A 24636-nucleotide genomic window follows, 5' to 3' on the forward strand; every position below is an offset into this window, starting at 1 on the left:
TACTTTCATTTAACCTAACTTAACTTTATACCAAAAGCACTGCTTTGGAAATCATTTGTACCCCTTTCAGAGATCACATTTAGTTCCCCTTAAACATCCTCATGTTGCACAATGAAATGTAAGCATAGGATGAAGTGTGCATTCCTGTAACTTTCTCTAGTAACAGCATTCCATGATTAATATAAATAAATTAACATGAATAATAAATGACAGTAAAATAAGCACACGTATGACTGAGGAGTCATAGTGTAACTTTGTGTGGCCATAAACGCACCAGTGGTTTAGTGGTATGCGTGTTGGTGACAGATGACAAGTTGGTTTTGGCCTGGTTTGTACGGCAGAAAATGACTAGTTTTTCGAGATAGAAGTGTTTTACTCATGTTTTTGGTGTGGTTATGGCTGAATATAAACAGTTTTTCTCAAAAATGATCGATATAATTCCTGTCCTCGAAGCATCTCGATAGACGTTACAATAATTGAACGGTGTTCAATTGAACGGTGTAGGATAGGGCCGCTTGTTGCCACTGTCACTCAGAGTTGCATTGCAAAATTACACAGAATAAATGTGTTTATTTTGTTTAGAATTCAGATGGGTTTGATTTGGTGCGCGGCATATATTTGCTGTGCGTAGAGGACGCTTGAGCAGTGCGCAATTGCGCAGGCGCACACCTTAGAGGGAACGTTGCTTGGCAGTCCATGTCTTGTTGAAAACACGGCATTCGTCATCAACTTTTCTCTTTTTAGCGTCTCGGGTGTAAACCGTGCATCACTTGTCGCTGTGCACCTTCACTCACAGGTTACACACGTACATACGCCCATAAATAACACTTTTCAAAATAAAAGCAGCACAGTTGTATTGCGGGCACGATATAGATGTTTTGATATATGGCGATATCCGCCGATGTCACCAATTGGAAAAAAGTCACAAGTTAGGCAAATTCCAAAATAGGATTTAAATAAATTCAAACAGAAGTATGAAGGGAGGCAAGATTGTGGTATAAATATTTCCATCACCATGCCGCCATAGTTTGATTTCACATTTCCGGCACTTATGCAGAGCCCACATACACAAAAACAGGTAACAATAGCTAAGAAAAGTTGGTTTTGCATAACAGGTCTACTTTAAGTTGAAGTCATGTATCACCGCCTCATCTCAAGTTGCTCTGCAGGTTTTAATGCCGGGCGCTGCGTGGAAGTTTTGCACCTATTGTTCCGCCCCGTGCATCCTGTAATCAATCATGTACTGTTTGGAGGGGACGGTTGGCTACTACTAGCAGCCCGAGCTGTCGGCAGCAACCACGCAGGTTGCGACAGTGCGTGTCTGCAGAACAAAAAGCAACAAATGCTCCTTTCAGTCATGCTGCACGGCGCAGTCATAGTGGAAACATTCACCTTGTCGGCCCAGACATGGACTGATGTGGAGATAACCTAACCTCCATTTCACCCCCATTACTAACCAATGTGTAAAGCTGTCGCCTATGGTAAATGAAATTCCACATACAGTACACTGTTCTTCTCCAATGAAGGGGGTTCTCCTCGTGTACGACATCACCAACTACCAGAGCTTTGAGAATCTGGAGGACTGGTTCAGCATGGTCAAGAAGGCCAACGAGGAATCTGACGTCCAGCCTGTCATCTCGCTGGTAGGAAACAAAAGTGAGTGTCACACATACAAATCCACACAAAGCAAAAGTCTGGACACACTACTGCTTGAGAACGTGTCGCAAAACAAGTAAGTAATAAAGTAGGCAAATGATCGTTCCACATGGGTCTGTGGATTCCTCCGCTTTCTTTACTCTCTCCCATATTTCATGTTCTGTGCCTGTGTTTGTCTGCGGAGGAGTGAGTATTTGACGGGGTTTGTTGGAGCGCCAGAAAAACGATCTTGCTTAGGATAAGTCCGTCGATAAGAGGGAACCCCATGTTCAGAGCGATGGGAGTGCTGATGTTTGTGAACTCTGGGGGAGTCAACGGCGATGATTTAGGATCCGCGGACCATCAGAGACCGGGACGCCCCTTATCTTTGCCCCCTGTCTCGCGGTCAGAGGCTCCTCTCATCAACAGCCTTCCCGTTCCCAAGTTGTGGGCTCCACCGACAAAGCAAGGTCGATGTTAACCAGACAGCTTAGGCCGTTATCAGCCCGCACCCGTCCCGCCATCTCCAAAATAATGAGTAATAATGATGACTCTTTTTTAAACATCCCATTTGACAGATGTGTTGTCCTGGTTGCTGCTGTGTTATGGTGAAGTGTCAGTGTGTGATTCTGCACCTTGATGGCCGATGATGAACAGCTAGCTAGAGTGCGGTCTGCACGTACACCGGCAGCCTGCGAATGTTAACTCAACAGGTCCACAGGTCACACTCGAAGTTTGTTCTGTCCAGAAACATTCTCTTGTCTTCACCTGAATCGCTGGCTTTGGAGTTGGGCGCCACTATTATTTAGGCTAGCAGGCCTGCACTGTAATTTTTAAGTGGTGTGCACACCCCCCCCTCCTTGTATAGCGCTATTTTCCAGACTACCCCATGTGTGTTTTGACAAAAATAGAAAATCCCACACAGATTGCCCCACTAGGAGCCATCAATCACCTTTTGATACTTTATTAATCTCTCAGCCCTCCTTTAGACAATTTTTTTAAGACAACTTGAAGGCTTCGTCTTGTCTCCACATTTACACACTTGCATTTAGCAATCTACCAGTCGGCCCGTGTCTTTTTACATTTCATGCTATATTTGTGTTTTTTTCCCAACTGGGATTCTTGGTTTTGCAGCAACAACAATGAACATGTGATTTTGCAGCATTCTTTCGAAGTTGAGATCTCGTTTGATTTTTCCGAAGCGTTCCCATGATACGGGACGAGTTGGGCAACATGTTTGCAACAAACCCGAAATAGACGTACAGACATAACAAGAAGGAGCTTGTAAAAACAACATTTATGTGTCTGTGAAGACCGGTCTCAGGGGGAGTTTTGACACTCGTGAACATTTCCATTTAAATCAACTTGAGGTGAAAGCCTAAGATAGTCATATACATTTTATGTCCGTATTGGGGGTAGGGTTCTATTTAAAAAGGTGCTATACTGCCTTTGAAAAATACCAATACTTTAATTTTGTCACGACATGGACTATGGTGCAGTTTCCTGCGTGGATTGTTTTCCCGAGATGCATAAGAATTGAACCGGACACGGCGTGAAGGTAAACACATGATTTAATGATTACTCTCAAAAGTGTAAACAAAAGGCGCACACAAGGCGGAGACACAAAACTGGCTAAAGAACAAAAACTACACTTAACGTAGACTATGGGCAAGAAACAAAAGACTCGCTAAACGTGACATGAATAAACAAAAACTTACTTGGAAAACCATGGAACTATGACATGGAATGAGCATAATCAGAGGGATGACGCCAGGCCGACTACCAGGCAACTACAGGGTTAAGTAGTCATGTGATGATTGAAAACAGGTGCACGAGTCCAACACGTGAGACAGGTGAAGCTAATGGTCGTAATGGTGACAAAACAAACTAGGATGCATAAAAAACAGGAACTAACCAAACAGAACATAACTAAACTGGACATGATCACAAGACATGATAATTTTTTTTGTTCATGGACACGACGGCGCGTTATGGTGACATTGCTGGTCATACGAGCCGAGGCGCATGTCGCAAGTCAACACACACAGACCACTTGCAAGCAGAAACAGCTAGAGACCGAAGAGGGAGAATGGACGTATTTTGGCTTGAAAACTAACGATAAAGGCGGAGCTATAAACACTGAGGCTAATAGCCGTCCACAGTGTTTTAGCTATTTCTAAATCACTAATCCTCACCTTCATGGCGACAAATAAAGCATCCCTGCAAGACGAGAAATAGCTAAACATGCCTAACTACTAGGGATGTCCGATAATGGCTTTTTTGCCGATATCCGATATTCCTATATTGTCCAACTCTTAATTACAGATTCCGATATCAACCGATACCGATATATACAGTCGTGGAATTAACACATTATTATGCCTAATTTTGTTGTGATGCCCCGCTGGATGCATTAAACAATGTAACTTTACCATGAATTGATTAACGTGGACCCCGACTTAAACAAGTGGAAAAACGTATTCGGATGTTACCATTTAGTGGCCAATTGTACGGAATATGTACTGTACTGTGCAATCTACTAATACAAGTTTCAATCAATCAATCAATCAATCAAAAACAAGGTTTTCCAAAATAAGAGAACAACTTCAACTCCAGTTATGGAAAAAAGTGCCAACATGGCACTGCCATATTTATTATTGAAGTCACAAAGTGCATTATTTTTTTTAACATGCCTCAAAACAGCTTGGAATTTGGGACATGCTCTCCCTGAGATAATATGGGAAATACTATACTTTGACTTTCACAAAGTGCATTATTATTATTTTTTTTAAACATGCCTCAAAACAACAGCTACAAAAACAATGAAGGCACACAGCTTTAGTCCAGAGTATACTAGAGCATACTAGCCAACCTTGAGACCTCCGAATTCGGGAGATGGGGGAGGGGGGCGGCGGGGTTGGGTGGGGGGTTAGGTGGTAGCGGGAGGTGTATATTGTAGCGTCCCGGAAGAGTTCGTGCTGCAAGGGGTTCTGGGTATTTGTCATTCTTGTTTGGTGTGGGTTCACAGTATGGCACATATTTGTAACAGTGTTAAAGTTCTTTATACGGCCACTCTGTGTGACCTGTATGGCTGTTGACCAAGTATGCCTTGCATTCACTTGTGTGTGTGAAAAGCTGCAGATGTTATGTGATTGCGGCACATAAAGGCAGTGCCTTTAAGGGTTATTGGCGCTCTGTACTTCTCCCTACGTCCGTGTACACAGCGGCGTTTTAAAAAGTCATAAATTTTACTTATTTGAAACCGATACCGATAATTTTGAAACCGATACCGATCATTTCCGATATTACATTTTAAAGCATTTATCGGCCGATAATATCAGCAGTCCTATATTATCGGACATCCCTACTAACTACACATCGTAGGAGGATACAATAGCTATTCGCTAACAGCAAGCGAGCGCTCCTCAATGTAAACAAATAGGTGCATCGACACAAATATCGACTGTAATGATACCAAGTACAAGAGCCGTATACAGTCGATACATTGATATCTTTATCATCACAAAATCTTTAGTGTTTTTTTTAAAAATGTTTTTAAAGTCAGGAAATATGTCCCTGGACATAAAACTTTAATCATGACCTATGTATGACCGTCTAACTACTTGCAATTGGCACCATACCCAAATTATTATTTGTATTAGCTTTTGTGTGTTCAACTGTATTTTGTTCAGGAGAGAACACACAAAAGCTAATACAAATAATGACAGGAGAAATGAACCAATTAAAAAGGCGGTTTGATAAAAACAGACTTTCTTTGAATCTCAGTAAAACTAAAATAATGTTATTGGGTAACAGTAGAAGGGAAAGTCAAACACAAATACAAATAGAGGGAGTAGCCATTGAAAGGGTAAAAGAAAACAGATTTGTGGGTGTAAGGGGGTGATCAAGGGGATGGGTCAAATGCAGAGGACAAATTTCACCACACTTAGTGTGTGTGTGACAATCATTGGTACTTTAATTTAATTAATAATAGATGATAAAATTAACTGGAAATCTCATGTAAGAAATATGAATATCAAGTATGAAGAAACAAGTCAATAATGAAGAAAGCTAAATATGTTCTGGATCAAAAATCCCTTCATATTCTCTACTGCTCACAAGTGATACCATATCTGAGTTATTGTATAGAAATATGTGGAAATATCCACAAATGCAAAGCTAATTAACTAACGGTGTTACAAAATAGATCAATTAGAATAATACATAATGTTGGATAGAGAGAACATACAAACCCTTCATTTATTGAATCACAAATATTGAAATTCAACGATTTGGTGCATTTGCAAACAACAAACATGATGTATAAAGCAAACTATAACCTGCTACCCAAGAATGTACAACAATTCTTCTCAACAAAAGAGGAGACATATAACCTTACAGGAAAATCTGATTTAAAGCATTTATGTGCACGTACAACACTTAAAACCTTTAGTATATCCGTATGTGGGATTAAATTATGGAATGGATTAACCAAAGAAATCCAACAAAGTACCAATATGATTCAGTTCAAGAGACTGTTCAAACTACAAGTGTTCACAAAGTACAAAGAAGAACAATTATGATTAACATTTTTAACTTTAAAAAAAAAAAAGTAATGATTGTTTAATATTTGTTTACTTACTATGGTATATTATTGATTTACTATGTATTTATTCACTGTTCTGTTACAACCAGAGAACAAGGAAATGGGATAAGATTGCTGTGATTTGAAAAGGGTTAAGAATAAATAAGCTCGGCTTTTTCGGGCTCCTTTTCGGACGTGCTGTAATGAAACAACTGGAATTATGTGATGCATTACATAGTATCGTATGCATGTTCGAAATAAACTGGAACTGAACTGAAAAAATGTGCAATATCACCCAAAATTTGAGATTGACCGAGATGGTTTTTTTCAGGGCCAATACGAATTATTAGTGGTCAAGGAGGCCGATAAGTGATATTTGGAGCGGATTTGCAGTAAAAGTTATTTAAACATGAGTAGTATATGTCAGTAAACAGCTGGACAAGGCTTGAATTAAAAACATAATTTATGAGGAAGCATCGGACCAGTAGCAACATTGTGTTTTATGCGGCACTAATGTTGTGGTTAATTTAGCGCCAAATAACATCAGGGGATTTCACACACTCCTTTATTATGTGTGTCTAATTCTGCGTGTCAGGGGAGCAACAACATTTGCATTTAGAAAATATGAGGTATCTCCTATGAAATTGTTAAAAATATGGGATTTTCTACGTCACAATGACTTGCCATCTACTCAATGTTTTACAATTTTATAGCCGTTTATGGATTTAATACATTGCAAGCTTTTCCCATGAAGAACCCTAAAATATTGTGAACATTTAGATAAAATAAATTCTAGGCTCCTTCACATCGCTTATACATGAGAAATTTTTCAAGCTGGCTGAAAGAACAATTTTTTTTCTCACTTAATTGATTGAATCACGTAACATGGAGTTGTATGTTCACTGTGTAATTTAATGCCAACATTATTTGCTTGCAATAAGAAACATGTGTTACATCTATCATCAGATTTTCTGTTAAATTTAGGCCAATAATGATTTTTTTTGTGGTGTCCTTTTTTTTTTTAAATGAAAGTATCGAAATACATTTTGGTACCCGTACCAAAATATTGGTATGGGGACAACTAGGGTTGTACAGCATACCGGTATTAATATAGTACCGCGATACTAATGAATCATATTCGGTACTATACCGCCTCTAAAAATTACCTGTGCCCCACACCCCCGCCCCCAATTGTCGTCACGTTGTGTCATTGCTGGTTTACGAGCATGTTCGGCAGCGCACAATCACAGAGTACTTACAAGCAGACAATGTGTGTAGACAGAAAAGGGAGAACGGAATCATTTTGGCTTAAAAACTAACGCTAAAGGTGAAGTTATAACACTGAAACGCCTTCAGGAAGAGGTGCTTAAGACATGGCTAGCTAGCTGGCGGCTGAAGTCCATCCGCAGTCTGCAGTCTTGTTGCTACTTCTAAATCACTAATCCTCGTCTCCATGGCGACCAATAAAGTGAGTTTCTTACAAGTATCATCTCTGCAGGACGAGGAATAGCTAAACATGCTTCACTACACACCGTAGCTCACCGGCAACACAATGTAAACAAATGACATGGGTGGATCTACACCTAACATCCACTGTAATGATACCAAGTAGGGAGCGTATCTAGTCGATACTACTATGATTACATCGATATTTTTTAACATCACAAAATCTTCTTTCGTTTCCAAAAAAATTATATTATGTTTATAAACTCGGGAAATATGTCCCTGGACACATGAGGACTTTGAATATGACCAATGTATGATCCTGTAGCTACTTGGTATCGGATTGATACCCAAATTTGTGGTGTCATCCAAAACTAATGTAAAGTATCAAACAACAGAAGAATAAGTGATTATTACATTTTAACAGAAGTGTAGATAGAACATGTTAAAACAGAAAATAAGCAGATATTAACAGTAAATTAACAAGTAGATTAATAATTCATTTACTACCACTTGTCCTTAATAATGTGTACAAAATAATAGAATGATAAATGACACAATATGTTACTGCATATGTCAGCAGACTAAATTAGGAGCCTTTGTTTGTTTACTTACTACTAAAAGACAAGTTGTCTTGTATGTTCACTATTTTATTTAAGGACAAACTTGCAGTAAGAAACATATGTGTAATGTACCGTAAGATTTTTTGTTAAAATAATGCAATTTTTTGTGGTCCCCTTTATTTAGAAAAGTACAGAAAAGTACTGAAAAGTATTGAAAAACATTTTGTACCGGTACCAAAATAATTGTGAGTAATGTGGCTGTTACACGTCAAACATAGAGGGTTGGTCCATTACTGGCTGCTGTAACACTTTCCACTTTTCAGGGAAGACTATGCAAGATTGTCTGAGCTGAGTATGTAGTTTTCTTTGTGATGGACGATTTGATTTGCATCACAATACGTGGGTTACGATGCGATTCAAAAACACTTTATTTATTAAACAATGATTTGATGCGATTGGATTTAGTGTATGAACGATTCGATTCTATAAATAACATTTGTCGATGGACACATTTTTTTTTACAGGACAAAAGAACAAAATAATTCCTTCCTGCGCATACGTATACTCCGCTTCATGTTTGAGGATAAACACTTAGGACTTTGGCACCAAGCACTCAGACTAGATCTGTCCAAACTAAGTCTAGGATCATGAACTGAAAAAACACATTATATAAAAGTGACATGCTTCCAGTATTTTTCAGGTTTTTAGAACAGAACATATATCCCCAAAGATTGTAAAACAAAGTAAAAAGGCAAACAAGTGTCAAAAATATTTATTTTACACTAGTCAAGTCAGTGTTGGCTAGAACGCCTACGAGTTCTAGCCAATGGCTTGACTGGGTGGCGGGATTTCCTGGACAAGGATGAAAAGTGATGCGTGTTGTGGAGGTGAAAGGTCGATTGAATGTTGCCGGTAAAGAGAGCGTGATACGGAGATTGAGCCCGTTGTGCGAGAAGGTTGCATTTTGTAAGTAAGTAAGTAAAGTACTTTTTTATTTACAAACCCCGTTTCCATATGAGTTGGGAAATTGTGTTAGATGTAAATATAAACGGAATACAACGATTTGCAAATCCTTTTCAACCCATATTCAATTGAATGCACTACAAAGACAAGATATTTGATGTTCAAACTCATAAACCTTATTTTTTTTTGCAAATAATAATTAACTTAGAATTTCATGGCTGCAACGCGTGCCAAAGTAGTTGGGAAAGGGCATGTTCACCACTGTGTTACATGGCCTTTCCTTTTAACAACACTCAGTTAACAGGTTTGTATAAAGCGCTTTTCACAGATAAAATCACAAAGCGCTGTACAAAAAATTGGTGAAGTAAAACAACAATTAAATTTAAAACAACAGAGGCAACACCATAAAAAGGATGCAAAGCGGATTAAAAATGATAGTTAAAAGGTGCATTAACGAAAAGCTTTACTAAAAAGAGAAGTTTTCAAATGTTTCTTAAAAGTTTCAACACAGTCAAGATCACGGAGGGACTGGTGCAAATTGTTCCAGAGTCTGGGAGCTATAGCCTGGAATGCCAGGTCTCCACGGGTTTTAAAACAAGTTTTTGGGATCGTTAGAAGACCTTGGCCTGAAGACCGGAGGCTGCGCCCTGAAGAGTAGGGGCATACATAGCAAGTCAGTGATGTACTGAGGGGCCCCACCATGCAACGCACGGAATGTCAGGACTAAAATCTTAAACTCAATGCGGAATTTAACTGGAAGCCAATTAAGACTGGATAAAACGAGGGTGATATAGGCTGTTCTGGGTGTACTGGTCAAAAGTCTGGCAGCTGCATTTTGTACAGTCGGAAGTCCCTTTGTTGAAAAGCGAATTGCAATAGTCAATGTGAGACGAAATGAACGCGTGAATGATCATTTCGAGATCCGATTTTGACAACAAATTTCTCACTTTAGAAATATTTCTGACATGAAAAAAAACGTTTTTAGTCAGTTGACGACAGTATCCCTCCAAAGACATGGACTGATCAAACACAACCCCAAGGTTTCTGAGGCTGCTTTTTAACAGATGCACCCAGAGCACCAAGGGAGTTCTTGATCAGGGGGATCTTTTTATCGGGAGCCATTATCAGAGTTTCCGTTTTGTTTGAATTTATCTGGAGGAAATTTGAGGACAACCAGTTTTCAATACAGGATACACACTCCAAGAACTCAGATAAAAAGTGAAACTCTGAATCATTGATGGAACATAACAGTTGAATATCATCTCATATCAATAGAGAATATCATTGTGAAGTAAAGAAAGACATGTCTGAGCCGCCATTGCTTGGTATGTTACAATATTCACAGACGGCACAACACAGAGACGGTCCTCGTGTTGACGTGCGGGTAATTATTTGGCTGGCAGCCGTGACTCTCGCCTTGTTTGAAAGATAAACCGTCTACTGATTGCTAGTCTCGCGCGACGCCCGGTCCATGTGTCTACGTCTATTCTCGTCTCCAGTTACGAAAGTAACGTAACAAGCTCATAATTTTTTTCACGGACAGCCATTGGCTCTCGTGTCCTTTCAAAGACAACAACCCTCAACTGATTTCTACTTCGGCACAACCGGTTCATGTGTATACACTCGATTGAGGGGGCTTTAAGCCGAACCGGCCACTTCTCGAAACAGAAATCTGGTCGCCTCAGTTTGTCGTTAACAACCCTGGTCTAAGGGGAATTTTCTTTGCCACAGACATCCACAAGATTATGTGAGACGTCAGAGGTCATCGACTAAATTTGGGCGACATTCTACTACAGATAACTCTTCCAACCATACATTTTATGGACATTGCATGGCGTCCTAAGGAATGGTTGTCCAAAACGAAATGTGAGGGGTGTTGTTTGTTGCATTCCAGAAGCTCAACCATGAGGCTGCATTGCAGTGAGAATGGTTGGCTTATCCTCTGTTTTAATTGGAACACTGTCCTCTCTCAAGGTAATTTGCGGTAATCAACCATTGGGTCAGACCACTTTCTCCATGATGATGTCCCCTCCTTTCCTTCCTTATACCTTGGCCCGACCGCTGCTTTGCATGGCAGTGCTAGTCCCAGGGAACAACCTCCCTTTTCTTCTTCACCTCAGCGTGGCCATCCATGTGCTCACCGAGGCACCACCGGCACGCTTCACGCTCTCGCCCCTGACGCGCTGCCCAGATGCTTGCGTTGAAGAATGGCACCACTTGTAACAATTCAGAGGGGAAGCCAGTGAAATATTTGGATGAGGCTGCCCGTGAACGCACTCTGCACACAATCCAAACATGCCTTTGGGCAAAGCGGCACACTTGTGCTGCCGCTGGGTACGTGAGGACTGAAGGAATGCTAAGTTCTGTCCAAACATACTATAAATGTATCTTAAGAGTGCGGTCCAGTGTGACACCATATGGAATTGTGTATAGAGGAATGTTGTAGTGATTCAAACTAAACTGGGACTCTGGTTGTTTAATTTCGTTTATGAAATGATAGAAATGTAATTATTCTAAAATGATTAAAATGGAATAAATCAGTTTCAGAGTCAAACTGTGACGGTCCCGTATCGTACAAATTTCCTGCAAGTTCAAATAAATCTCTAAAGCTTTACTAAAGTGTATTTAAGTCCAAAATGTAGCCTTGATGCTGGTATTTAGGCAGTTAAAAGTGATTTTACTAAGCCTTACTGGGAACATGCTGTTTAATGTGTAGCTTTAATGCTACTGAGCTATGTTATGTCTCCGACAAAAATTATGTGGCTCCAAAAAACGCTACTATGCACCTTATGCCCTTTTACGTAATTGATACCATAAATGACATACAGCAGCATAAAGACTAGACTTCCTTTTTTATTGTCATTCAAATTTGAACTTTACAGCACAGATAAGAACGAAATTTCGTTACATAAGCTCATAGTAGTGCAGGATAAAAAAGCAATAAGGTGCATGTATAAATAAATAAATATATATAAATATATATATATAAAATAAATAAATATATATAAATAAATAAATAGATTACTGTACAGATAAATATATTGCACTTTTTCACATGCGGCCACGTTTATGGATGTATGTTATATTGTCTTTTTTATTCCAGCGAGTTAATCCATTTTGTGGGGAGTTGAGGGGATAATTTAATTATGATGCGTTCAAGAGTCTTACGGCTTGAGGGAAGAAGCTGTTACAGAACCTGGAGGTTCATTAAGGACACAAACGTTAGCAATGCTAGATAGCTGTGGAAGGTAAAGCGCTAAAATTGCAGCCATATTTATTAGCAGCATTATCTTATTGTCTTAGGAGCAGGTCTCCAGGCTTTATTTTAAGATGTGTAGTGAAGCCTGCAGCCTCCCCACAATCCAAAGGTGTGTATACATGGGTTAGACTCATCTAGCTATGGGTGGATCGGAAGAAGGAGGCTTTTCCTTCGTAGCGTCATAAAAATGTCAAAAGCAAGCGTTTACATGCCTCCTGTCTCAAAAGTGGAGCAAACAAGTAAGGGAGATGACAGATTTTTCTCACGTTTGGTGCTCTTAAACCGGCCTAAGTGACACAAATTACTCTCAGAACATAATTTAAAACTTCATAATAGAGTCAATTCAAAAGGAAATCTTGCTTTATAGCGATTGGACCTAATTTTCCTAATGTCAGTTTCCGACATGTACATCAGCATTCAAATTATTAGGGTTCTTCTATAATTATAAAACGGATAATAAAGAAATTCTAGATTAGACTCTACTGACCCAAACGTGTGACACTCACAACTCATATTTCATTCACTCCACATCCACACTATGGTGGTGGTAAGCTACATTTGTTGCCACTGCTGCTCTGGGACAGACTGATGGGAGTGTGGTTGCCAATTTAGGCCAAAGGCCTCCCCGACCGCCATCAAACATTCATACACCAGCATGGGCTGCACTGGAGGCAAGGCGGGTGAAGTGTCTTGCTCAAGGACTTAACAGCAGTGAGTAGGATGGTGGAAGCCAGATTCGTACCAGGAACCCTCAAGTTTCTGGAAGGCCGTTCTACCATGTGAGCCACGTCGCCCTTTTCCACATGATATATCGTTCATGGGACCTGATATAAATGTCCTTGTACTGCTTGTGTTAGTACGTGCAACATTTATCAAGCCAATTTGTTTTTATTGAGCAGTGATCGCAAAGGTCCCTCCCATCTCCAGTGATCTCTCTCCCCCAGGAGCTTCGAGACCATCAATCACAGCCTCGCACAGCCCCTATTTGGGTGACTTAAATGGGTTCAGTACTCTTAACCCCTCCTCATCACTCACAGGGTCTTTGCTCACAGGGCCTTGGCGGCCGATTCGCTCGTTGTCCTCCATGAGAAACTCCTTACCGTTTCCCTGATGTTTTACCGACTCAGCTTTTTGTGCCTTTTGATGCGCTCTCAGTGTCTCTATTTTGCACCTTCACAAACACTAACTCTTTCAGATAGACACTCAGCCTTATCTCTTTCTCATGTGTGGACGTTTGCTCTGGTCGCCCTCACTCACAGTCAAGTCTTTTCATTGGCTGTGTCGCTGTTGTATCAAACAGCATGGGCACGTTTGCCTTGAATGCAGATCTCTCTGCGTGCCATTACCTTACATTACACTTTTTCCCTCCATGGGAGAGTCCAAGCAAAAACATGAATCTTGCCTTGAAGCAAGTTTGCCACCAACATTGTCAGGCTATGTCTACACTAAGCCGGATAACCCCTTAAACGTATAATTATTTAGCCTAAGCCCCGTTTCAGCCACACTAAACCATTGTGTAAGGTTCCCCTTAGGGCTGGGCGATATATCGATATACTCGATATATCGCAGGTTTGTCTCTGTGCGATTTAGAAAATGACTATATCGTGATATTCGAGTATACGTTCTCACGTAGTTGCTTTTAGCTGCGGGCATTACACTGCGTGCATTTCCCACTCTTTCTTGTCTCTCCTTCTCACAGAGACATAAACCAAGCGCACCTTCTTACACACGTCACGTGTGCAACGTCACACGCTCCCGCGGAGCAGACAGGTAGCGACATGGTAACGTTAGCTGTGATGCTAACGGTGAGGTGCGGGTGGTAATACAAGAGAGAGAACAAATGGAGGAATAATTAATTCCCAAGAAAAACAGCACGGGATCCATCGTCCGGCGGTGGTTTGGCTTCAAGCGGGAATATGTTCAACATTTATGCGGCAAAAGTGTTGCTACAAAAAGTAGCACCACTGCTAATGTAGCATCATTTGAAAAGTCACCCGCTAGAGAGTAAAGAGTGCTTGAAACTCCGCATGTCAACATCTCCGGCCGGTGCTACACCAACAAAATGCTGAAGCAACTATTTCCAGATCAACACCGTATGAAAAAAAAGTCAACAACAGAAGGAGATAACGTCCGCAGGAACCTATTATGCAGCTCCTTATTATTTGACAGTTATTGACATATCTTGTGTGACATCATGCACAAAAGTGCACTTTATTTGTTTTTAACTATTGTAGTGGCGTTCTGTACAAAAAGTATACTTTAATTTAGTGTTGTTTTGATATGTCATCTTAGTGACATCATGCACAGAAGTGCACTAATAGCTTGTTTTAAAATGTCTCTGACAATCTTGCACTTTCTGTTTTGAAATGACATGAATGTTTGTGCCACTGCTTCTCTCTAGGTCGTCCTCAGACGAGCCTTCCATCGTTGCTTCCAGTCATCCCGATTCTCCATACATTTGGCCAGTTCCTTGGTACTCTGAGCTCCTGCATCCTTCTTGAGTATGTCCACGTATGTTAGTGTGGGACGTCCTCTTGACCGATGCCCATGTGTTGGTTCCCACAGTACCAATTTGCTGGCTGGCAGCTCCTGATGCCTTTGGCAGTGCCCTGCTAGTCTCATTCTCCTTACAGCAATCTTCTCGCTCACCCTTGGTATTCCCCTGTAGAGGACTCTGTTGGTTACGTGCGCACTCTTGTTGATGTTAAGCACTGCACGCAGCATCCTGGTGTAGCAACCATCCAGAGACCTCTCCAGGGTTGGCTTCAGGGTCCAGCATTCGCTACCATAGAGGAGAACGGACTCAACTGTCGCGTAGAAGAAGCTGAGTTTGATTTGGCGGGGGAGGTTGGAGCTCCATACACTGGTCATGCCGTTCAGGGCCCTCCATGCAAGTGCCTTCCTCACTTTTAAATCCTGCTCAGTTGAGTTGACCCATCCGCCCAGGTATTTGAAGTCCTCAACTTCTTTCAGCACAGTGCCTCCTGCTGTTATCAGAGGTTGATGTTCTGGTGGAACATTGTAGGTCATGACCTCAGTTTTCTTGGCATTTAGCCTAAGGCCAACCTTGGCGCACTCTAGCTCTACCCTGTGTAGGAGTTCTTGTGCTTGTTCCACGTTGTTGGAGAGCAGACTGATGTCATCCGCATAGTCAAGGTCTGTCAGGACCACTGCCGGTTGTCGACTCGACTTCCTTGGTGTCAGCGTGAAGCCAAGTTCCTGCTCTCGCCCATTTATTGCCTTCCTGAGCGCATGATCAAGGACTATGATGAAGAGGAAGGGGGCTAGTGTATCCCCTTGTATAACTCCAGCCAGGATGTCAAACTCCTCGCTGTTGCCATCTGGGGTCACCACCCTGGCCCTTGTTCCTGCGTATATGGACTCTATTGCTCGGAGTAGGTTCGGAGGAATACTGTATGCCTTCAAGATCTTCACCATCGTGCCTCGATGTATCGAGTCAAATGCCTTTTTGAAGTCTATGAAGCATAGGACTGCAGTCAGGTTGTCCTTCCTCACCTCCTCAATCAATCTCCTAAGTGCCAAGATCTGGGCTGTAGTTGTTCGTCCTTCTCGAAAGCCGTTCTGATTTACTCTCAGGTGAGGGTCGATTGCATGCCGGACCCTGTTTAGGATCATGCGGTTGTAGACTTAATAACTGTTTAATAAATACAGTTTTGGTCAATTGACTTAGTTGTGATTTCCCTCTCTGCATGAAAGTTAAAAAAATGAGCATATATTAATGCAGTATGAACAAGAATTTTTTAATGTAGACACATAGAATCATCATACTGGTGTGATTATATGCATCAAGTGTTCATTCAAGGCTAAGGCAAAATATCGAGATATATATCGTGTATCGTGACATGGCCTAAAAATATCGAGAAATTAAAAAAAGGCCAAAAACGCCCAGCCCTAGTTCCCCTCTGACAATTTTTTACACAGGTAAGTGCGCCGTGTATTTCTTGAATCTCCGGCTCTTAGCTTTGTATGGACTCATTGATCGTTTACAAACTGAGCCGGCTCTTAGCTTTGTATGGACTCATTGATCGTTTACAAACTGAGTTCAGAGAGGAAGTGACGCCAGAAAGACCGCGCCACAGCCAGCTTCATAATAAAGCGGTTTCGTAACTCGGAGGTAACCACTGGAAATATGGAGGCGAGTTATCCAGACATGCCCGTGTTTCTCCTTCCGTCTGTACTGATGCTTGTGGAAATCACACATGAATACCTTAAGACAGGGTTAGGGAACCTATGGCTCGCGAGCCAGATGTGGCTCTTTTGACAACTGTATCTGGCTCTCAGATAAATCTTAGCTGACATTGCTTAACACGATAAGTAATGAATAAATCCGCTGGAAATCACAGTGTTAAAAATAACGTTCAAAGTATAAAACATTATCATGCATTTTAATGCATCCATCCGTTTTCTACCGCACCTGTTCAAGGTTGTGGGTGGCTCAGCCAACCCCAGCTGTCCTTTGGGGTACAGGAGGGTCGCATTAATGGTAAGAAGTATGTTATTTATTATTGGTTAGCTTCAGAATAACAATGTTATTAAAAATAATAAGAGACTTATTATATTCTAAAAATGTTTGTCTTACTTAAAAATGCAAGCATTGTATTCAGTGTTACAAAAAATATTATATGGCTCTTACGGAAATACATTTTACAATATTTGGATTTCATGGCTCTCTCAGCCAAAAAGGTTCCTGACCCCTGCCTTAAGAGAAAGCGATTGCAGCTGTTTCGGATACAACACTTCTCAGACGGCAACTTTCGAATGTCCAGGTCAGCTGTGATTCTACTTACCGAAAAAGTTTGTCCATTTGTCGAAGGAGAGTCAACGAGAATGCGGGCTCCCGTGGATGTGATAAAAAAGATAGCGCGTGCTTTGTATTACCTGGCCGTCGAGGGAAGACTACGGAAAACATTGAATGCATTTGGACTGGCAAAGCAGACTGTATCAGTTATTTTCCGCCATGTACTGTATGTTGCGGACTCAACGTCTAGGTCCAGAGTATATAAAGTCACCAAAAAGGAATGGACAATGAAGGTGAAGGCAAAAGAGTGAGGAGTGTCCTGACCAGATATCTAGATCTCGAGATTGATTGTTGTAAAATGTTGTTTGTCACATCGTGTCCAAAAAAGATTTGATTAATTTATAATGGCTCAGGTGTGATTCACTACAATAGGGCCCCACAGCACACTGGATTCCAGTTAACTGAAATACCACAACACTGGATATTGTTCAGATAAGTTAAATTTAAGAATTTTAAGCATCTTCCGCGCATGCGTATTAGGGCGAGTTGCGTCGGCGGACGGAGGGGGGGAGAGGGTCTTAAACGACCATTGTGTGTGTGTGGACAAGGATAAGGTTAGGTGGGATTTACCCTGGATAACCTTAGTGTAGAAGGGGCCTCAGTCTTGACACTTCCTCAGCTGAAGCACCACCACCTGTTACCTGTGTGCCTCCCGTAAAGCTGCCCCAGTTCCTGTCTGTTCAGTGTAGGCCTGCACATTTCTCAATAGAGAGATGCTCATAAGGAGCTCAATGCGCTTCTGTTTTTGGTTTAGCTGAAAAATGTTTTTTCTGGCTCAACCCGCTCGTACTTAGGTCCTCTTACAACAAACTAAAAGGTCCTAATTGCCCCCGAGGGAAAGGTTTAGCCACAATAGACATGTGGTGGGACAAAAGCCCAGTACTCTTGCACCCTCAACCCCTCCCCAGATTTGTCAGGATGAACACGTCAGCAGTGTCTGTTGCACGGTAGGTTGTGCAACCGCAGCTTTGACACTGTATATACAGTATATAGACCTAGTTAAGGCATGGTTTTCGGCTGGATGAAAACCTGGAATGTCTACCATTTTGCAGCAAATCCAGCGTTTCCTTTTTCTCTTCACTTTTTTATTCGTCCTAAAAGGGTCGGCACAGACATATCGAGTTGTCCCAGTAAACTCCGCCGGCTGTCTTTTTTTTTTTAAGAAAGTCTGGACAGAGACGGAAAATGTAGACTCGGGTTACAGCTGGAATAAAGTGGGATGAGTGAAGAACTCCAGCTGTATTACATTGCGACAGATAAGTGGTGTAACGATCCCCGCGGCTGATGCTGAGCTGTGCGACCGGCACAAATACTTTCAGGAGTTTGTTTAAGCTCATTTGTGGCACTTCCAACGTAACACAAATTGAACTATGATTTAATTGTGACTTGCTGACTCTGCTGTGCTCCCCTCCCCAGTGCCTCTCATCTCTTTTGACTCTTGTGCCTGTTAAAACATGGAAAGTCCTCATTCATTCTAGCCATCCATAAAGCAAATATTGTTGCACATGCAGCCGATGATCAGTCTTCCAATACCGTCTTGTGTGGTCAGTCACGGGCCATTTGAGTTGCACAGCAAGGCTTAGCCACCTGACCTGCATGCATCCTGGAACCCTCCTGGAACCCCCATCTTTCTAAGGCTCCACTTTATTTCTTCACCTCTCCACAACATTGATATGGAGGAATTTGGGGGTGCGAGGGGGGCATGCGTTGACACAAGGTTTTTGGTGTATTCGCAACTGACATGCATCCCCTGCTTTGGTCGTTGTTATTAAAACACAACTGGTCATTTGTAATTTGCCAAATCTCCAATTACATCACTGACTTCACGCACTGTTCTTGGATCAGCTCCTATTTGCACTGGGAGTCTTAACGGCCTGCTTTCATAAGACAAAACAACTCTTTTTAACTTGGTTGATTACCACTGCTTCAGTGTTAATTTTGACAACAGTTTTTAATTCAGTTTTGGTCATAGTCTCTTGAAGAAAATGTATTTCATTTTAAGTCATATTTTTTTCATCTAAATTGATTTAGTTTGAGTCAGGGGTGTCAAACTCATTTTAGATCGGGGGCCACATAGAGAAAAATCTACTCCCAAGTGGGCCGGACTGGTAAAATCACGGCACGATAATTTAAAAATAAAGACAACTTCAGATTGTTTTCTTTGGTTAAAAATAGAACAAACACATTCTGAAAATGTACAAATCATAATATTGTTGAATTTTTTTTACACTTACATGTTGCGGTTAATAGTATTTTATCTTTATTTGTCATTAATTATATTTTTGAATAAATTATGTGTTAAGGTTCATCAGTCAACTCATTGGTGTTAATTTTCAATCAATCAAGATACAAAAATTATATCAAAATCAAATTACATGATGTTATTTATGTAGTTTGATAATTTTCCTCGACTGATGTACTGACATCATGTGGTTTATTTTGTACATATGTAGCATCATCTACAAAGATACAAATAATTGCTATTGTGTACTAACATCATGTGGTTTATTTTGTACATACAGTATGTAGCATAATCTACAAAGATACAAATAATTGCTATTGCGACATCCAGTGGACACATTTAGAACAGCTGTTTCTTTCCTTAAAAAAATTCAGATTAATTTTTATACTTAGCAAACTCATCCCGCGGGCCGGATACAACCTTTAGTAGACCAACATTTCTCAACATTCTCGTCGACTAAAATTACAGTTAATTTTGTCGACTAAAATATAAAGTATACAGGATAACACATCTTTGAAGTTGTCTTAAACCACTTTTTTTAAAGGTTATTGCAGTGCATCTTAAAAACTAAATTCACAGCAAGACCAACATGCCATGAATATATCAATAAGTACATTTCACACTAACCTTACTGTGTGGTATTATTTTGTCTGCAATGAGGCATTTAAAAAAATATATTGAATAATATATAACTAAAATGGTCATATGAAGAAAAAAATGTTGTATTCTAGATTGTGTATAACGACACTGAGTGTGCACAGTCCCATTTAAATACAGCAACCAGTGTTATGGATCTAGAACAGTGATTCTCAAACTGTAATACAGGTACCACTAGTGGCACGCCGGCTCAATCTAGTGCAGGGGTGTCAAAGTCAAGAAAAATCTATTCCCAATTGGGCCAGACTATTAAAATCATGGGATGATAACTTGAAAACAAAAACAACTTCAAATTGTTTTCTTTGTTTAGGAATAGATCAAGTACATTCCGAAAATGTACAAATCAGAATGTTTTTTTTTTGTTTTTTTTTACACTTACATGTTGCGCTCAATAGTATTCTATCATTATTTACACTTTCTAATGTGATAATGTTCATCAGTCAAATAGGTGGAATTAAGTCTGGCAGAGTTTTAAAATGCTGCCATTAGTGGTCATTTTTACTCTATCAGAAGATGAAATGAATAATAATATCAAAATCAAATTACAGGATGTTAATAATGTACTTTACTCATTTTCCTCAACTGATGTACTCACACCATGTGGTTTATTCTGTACATATGGAGCACCGTCTACGACACAACTTGTGAATTTGGGCTCATTTCTTGAATCACACATGGATATACACTACCGTTCAAAAGTTTGGGGTCACCCAAACAATTTTGTGGAATAGCTTTCATTTCTAAGAACAAGAATAGACTGTCGAGTTTCAGATGAAAGTTCTCTTTTTCTGGCCATTTTGAGCATTTAATTGACCCCACAAATGTGATGCTCCAGAAACTCAATCTGCTCTAAGGAAGGTCAGTTTTGTAGCTTCTGTAATGAGCTAAACTGTTTTCAGATGTGTGAACATGATTGCACAAGGGTTTTCTAATCATCAATTAGCCTTCTGAGCCAATGAGCAAACACATTGTACCATTAGAACACTGGAGTGATAGTTGCTGGAAATGGGCCTCTATACACCTATGTAGATTTTGCACCAAAAACCAGACATTTGCAGCTAGAATAGTCATTTACCACATTAGCAATGTATAGAGTGTATTTCTTTAAAGTTAAGACTAGTTTAAAGTTATCTTCATTGAAAAGTACAGTGCTTTTCCGTCAAAAATAAGGACATTTCAATGTGACCCCAAACTTTTGAACGGTAGTGTATATTATTTTATTATTATTATTATATTATTTTATTTTATTTATCATTATTTCTATGTGCACTCAGAAAATGTGTCCCCACGCAGTCATTAGTACAACAGGAAATGTACACATGATTAAAAGCATTGATATGGGTAGAAATATCACAGCTCACATTAGCAACAACATTTTGGACAATCAAGGCATGAACTTAACAATCCACATTTTGTGTATTATCACTAATAAGCAGCTTAAGTAAGCACGTAGTGTCCAAACACGGAAGTGTTGCCTCCACCTTAACATGGCACATAGCTCCGCCTACTCTGAATTAATGCGTGCTCAAGCAGAAGGGGATACAACAAATTGTTATTGCGACATCCAGTGGACACATTTAGAACAGCAGTTTCTTTCATTCAAAAATGTCAGCTTTATTTTTTAATTGGCAAACTCATCTCGCGGGCCGCTTAAAACCTGCCCCTGCCGGATCTGGGCTGCGGGCCGTACGTTCGACACCCCTAATCTAGTGGTATGTCAAAGACTTCCCTAATTAAATTAAAGTGTTTTATTTTCATATTCAAACATAGTGTTATTGTTAAAAATGTGTGCAATGTTACAGTGGACAAAAATATTGAATATACTTCATTAATAAAACATCTGCCTTGTTTTTAATAAATACTTATGCCCGCTACTCAGTTTTTTTAGGTATCTTTTTGATAACATGGGCTGTACGTGCAGGTTCAGAATGAAAACGACCTATGTTGTTGTGCCAAGCCCTTAAGCCAGGGGTCGGCAACCCAAACGGTTGAAAAACAAATCTGTCTGGAGCCGCAAAAAATCAAAAACCTTATATGAGTGTTATAATGAAGGCAACACATGATGTAAGTGTCTATATTAGCAGCTATATTGGCCTATTATCAAAATGACTATGTGTCGCAGGCTGACACAAATCTTCATTGACAGAAATGTTGAAATGTAATATTTATTCTACACTTTTTTGCAACATAGGAAAACATTAGTAAAACTTCTCAGAGGGTGAGATAACTCCTGGAAATGACTGTCTTAGAATGGCCAAAGATATATAGATGTGTGTGTCTAAGTTAGTTCAAATCCCAGCCGAGTCATACCAAAGACTATAAAAATGGGACCCATTACCTCCATGCTTGGCACTCAGCATCAAGGGTTGGAATTGGGGGTTAAATCACCAAAATGATTCCCGGGCGCGGCGCCGCTGCTGCCCACTGCTCCCCAAGGGGATGGGTCAAATGCAGAGGACAAATTTCACCACACCTAGTGTGTGTGTGACAATCATTGGTACTTTAACTTTAACTTTAACTTTATAGGAAACTTCTTCTAATGGATTTATTACAATCTTTGCAAACTGGGTAATGTCTGCTGTGGTCTGGAACAACATGGCACGCTAACACCTATCAGAAATGCAGCCAATGTTACATACAGATAATGTGTCATGAGACATACACATATAAACTAAATACACAGAGGACATAAGTAAAGGAAATCAGATGAGTTCAATTATACAAAATATACAAATACCCTAAATTAGGTGTTAGCATTGATTAGCTCACAGTCATGCAGTGAACAACTATGCCTGATTAGTACTCCAACAAGTTAATAAAATCAACTAAGCTCACCTTTGTGCATAAACGCACAGTATAAAACGTTTGTTGGACAAAATGAGACAAAGGAGTGGCATAAAACACGTCTTTCTGTGGCAGCGTAGGAGAAAGTTGTACATGTAAACGAAGTTTGAGGACCGCTAAATTTAGGAGGACAAATACTCTCATCAGTGAAGCATGTTTAATATAAACAGTCTAACAATTAGGAAGGTTTGTGTCATGTTTGTCCTACAGAAACCATAGTAAAACTAAAATGTATTTCCCCCCAACTTTTTCCATTTCTGAAAAAGCTCCAAGGAGCCACTAGGCCAGCGCTAAAGAGCCGCGGGTTGCTGACCCCCGCCTTAAGCACAACTCACGTTCCATGTTTTTAGGTATCTTTTTGATAAAAATGGGCTGTGCGTGCCGGTTGGAATTCAGAACAAAAACGACCTATGTTGTTGTGCCAAGCCCTTAAGCAGAACTTACGTTCCATGTCAGGAGTCTCCGGTGTGACTAATATTTAACTCATACAAGATGCCTGTGGCCCTAATAATAATGAATGGACTCACAGGGATGTAACGCGTCCAATGATGAAGGCTCCCCTGTGCTCTGTAGGAATATTATATAGCGCATAGCTGTGCTTCGGCCTCACCGAGGCACGCATTACTGCTCGGCCATAAAAGTCCACTTAGTTTAACAGCGGCAGGAGAGCTCGGAGGACACGGCCAGTGAAAGCCCAGGCAGCGTCTTGTGCGGTCAGCTCAGAACTGGGCCTTTTGTTCACTTTTCACAAGTCTTGAGGGCCAACTAACCCAAAGGCTCTTGGACCCAGGTTTTTACTGCAAGCAGAGCAGCTACCGCCAGACTTTTAGGAGCGGGGAAGACCACATTGTTGCGAGGCCACCATAGGAGAGAGTGTGATTGAGGTGTGAAAACGTGCGTGTGACGCCGCACGTGTGCTTTTCATGAAAAACGATCAAATGACAAGATGAGCTGTGATCAATGAGCTGTCGACAGAACACTTCTGACCTAGTGGAAAGCAAGTCCCCTGACGTTCCTGGCCGGTTTCAGGCCACCGGGGCAGGGGGGGGGGGGCGCCGCCGCACAAAGAGCGCTCTGTCTCTGTCAGGATTCCCCCGAGGAGTCTCGCAAAAAGGCCCCGCTCACCTCCGACAACACCAGCCGGCTAACAGCACTTCATCTGTCCGTAGTCACTGGAAGCCCTCGTGATTATGTTATTACCGACGCTTTAATACGCTGATGATTGCTTCTCATTATTCTGTCACCGGTCATATTCGCGTTGATCCACGCGTACAAGGAATTAATTGATAGCACAGAATTGCTGCGTTGTTATGGTGGAACCAGGTTTTCCTAAATTGTAAAAGGTGGTTCAGCCCGCAAAAATATAAAGACTTCGTTTTATATGTCAGCCACTTTTCTAATAAAATGATACAAATGGTTTTAGTCTGAGTAAAGTAAACATCGGACAATGTTGTCGCTGTCTGGAGTGCCCTTACCTGCGAATAACGTCTTCTTGTCTTTATTAGTTCGAAAAATCTTTCTTAATGATTTGTTTTTGATTGGAAAAAAGTTCAAATGAAGTCATAAAAGTATGTTGCACATATTGTAAATGACCAAGTCATTTCATTTACTTGCTGCCTATCAGAT

At 40.6% G+C, this 24636-nt stretch overlaps 1 protein-coding gene across 2 annotated transcripts in view; it reads left to right on the forward strand.

The window, feature by feature from the left end:
• The window catches only part of rab28 (RAB28, member RAS oncogene family), a 100991-nt gene that overhangs the window by 49789 nt on the left and 26566 nt on the right, over window positions 1-24636 (forward strand). For both annotated transcript variants that reach the window (XM_062040079.1, XM_062040080.1), the window contains exon 4: window positions 1527-1656. In XM_062040079.1, the coding sequence (XP_061896063.1) occupies window positions 1527-1656 (130 nt within the window). The remainder of the gene's footprint in view (window positions 1-1526; window positions 1657-24636) is intronic.

Source organism: Entelurus aequoreus, linkage group LG28 (assembly GCF_033978785.1).
Source record: "Entelurus aequoreus isolate RoL-2023_Sb linkage group LG28, RoL_Eaeq_v1.1, whole genome shotgun sequence".
NCBI lineage: Eukaryota > Metazoa > Chordata > Actinopteri > Syngnathiformes > Syngnathidae > Entelurus > Entelurus aequoreus.